Source organism: Limulus polyphemus, unplaced genomic scaffold (genome assembly GCF_000517525.1).
Source record: "Limulus polyphemus unplaced genomic scaffold, Limulus_polyphemus-2.1.2 Scaffold1743, whole genome shotgun sequence".
NCBI lineage: Eukaryota > Metazoa > Arthropoda > Merostomata > Xiphosura > Limulidae > Limulus > Limulus polyphemus.
In genome coordinates this window covers 143754-145372 of record NW_013667353.1, presented here as the reverse complement: position 1 = coordinate 145372, position 1619 = coordinate 143754, and the positions used below count along the sequence as shown (strand labels likewise).

At 34.0% G+C, this 1619-nt stretch overlaps 1 protein-coding gene across 1 annotated transcript in view; it reads right to left on the bottom strand.

Annotated features, from left to right (window-relative positions):
* LOC106464789 (tyrosine-protein phosphatase 69D-like) overlaps nt 1-1619 on the bottom strand; it is a gene marked incomplete at its 5' end in the record, with an annotated part of 195354 nt that overhangs the window by 74651 nt on the left and 119084 nt on the right. The window contains one exon of the mRNA XM_013924947.2: nt 1155-1423. Within this exon, the coding sequence (XP_013780401.2) occupies nt 1155-1423 (269 nt within the window). The remainder of the gene's footprint in view (nt 1-1154; nt 1424-1619) is intronic.

Sequence of the window (1619 nt, the reverse complement as noted above, 5' to 3'; positions counted from 1 at the left end):
TGGACATCTTATTCAGGAACCATTTTACAAGCTAAATTTTCCATTTATTAAGTGAAATAACCACTGGTGGTGGCCAACATTAGCTTGGTAAAGCTATTTAGTACAATATTGTTTATAAGTATTGATATAATACTAGATATAGGAAATGATCAATATGGTATTTTTATCAAAGTTTGTTTGTTTGTTTTGAATTTCGCGCAAAGCTACACGAGGGCTATCTGCACAAGCCGTTCCTAATTTTGCAGTGTAAGACTAGAGGGAAGGCAGCTAGTCATCACCACCCACCGCCAACCCTTGGTCTACTCTTTTACCAACGAATAGTGGAATTGACCGTTACATTATAACGCCCCCACGGCTGAAACGGCGAGCATGTTTGGTGGGACGGGGATTCGAACCCTCCAATTGCGAGTCGAGTGCCCTAACCACCTGGCCATGCCGGGCCATTTTTATCAACGATAAAATTATTCTTTAATATTCCAACTTGTTTTAGGCTATAAGGATCAAGATTACTCCTTTAATGAAAGGTGCATCTTCCCTCTTTTAGCTATGCCCACTCATTGCTCAAATGCATCATCTTACCCTAAGTGTCCACTGACTTGACTAGTTAGTTTCTTCGTACTGATTAGACGAGCGAATGTTACTCTTTATTCACAAGTTCTACCATTGTATTGTTATTTTGAATCTTGCTGTGGTGTTTTTGCTTATTACTTTTAAGATCTTTCCAGCATTGGAGATATGAACAAAACAGTAAAAATAAGTTACCTCTTTGAAATAGACATGTGAATGACAATCAGAAATGTCGCATCATGATGTAATATAGAGTGATGTCAGTTTGTGTGTGGATTATCACAAACTTTGGCCTTAACTATTTACTTATCTTTTATAAAAACAAAATGGCGGCGAAAAGTCTCTATTAATTCTACTATTGTAAGGTTGAACGAAATCTACTTATATATACACTTTAAACTGTATGCGAGAGAAACTAAGACGATGTTTATTCAAAAAGTTTTTTATGAACAGTTAAATGACAACGAAAAAAAGCCATATAAACAGTTCCTGATAATTTAAAGAAGTTAACAAATATGCATAAAAATGCATTTGAATAAGAAAAAATATGCAACAATAATCAAAAATTTACCAATTCATAACCTTACCCGAAATGCATACATTTCACCTGGGACCAGGCTACCAAATAAATACATGTAATTGCTACGAGGGTTTTTCAAAGTACCATCAGTATGGTTATCCTTGACTCTAGATGTTCCATTTAAAATTCCATCAGCAACAAGTTTTCCTTTGTGCTGTAGCTGTAGAATATAGTGTGTTATCTCGGCACCATTATCATGGGTAGGTCTTTTCCAACCAAACAGCAGTGTTTGATTTGTTGATGCAAAAACATGGATCTGAGATACCTTAGGTGGCACTGTAAAATATATATATGTATAAAGTACATCAGCATAGTACTTGATGAAACTATCTCAAATGCATAAAAAGAATATTTTTAAAACTCTTTAGTGACACTATATTGTGAAGGATTTATTATTATATATATTTTTTAATATCGATGTTTCTTTGAATTAAATTTATATTTACAAGTGTACATAACTTATACAGTTAAA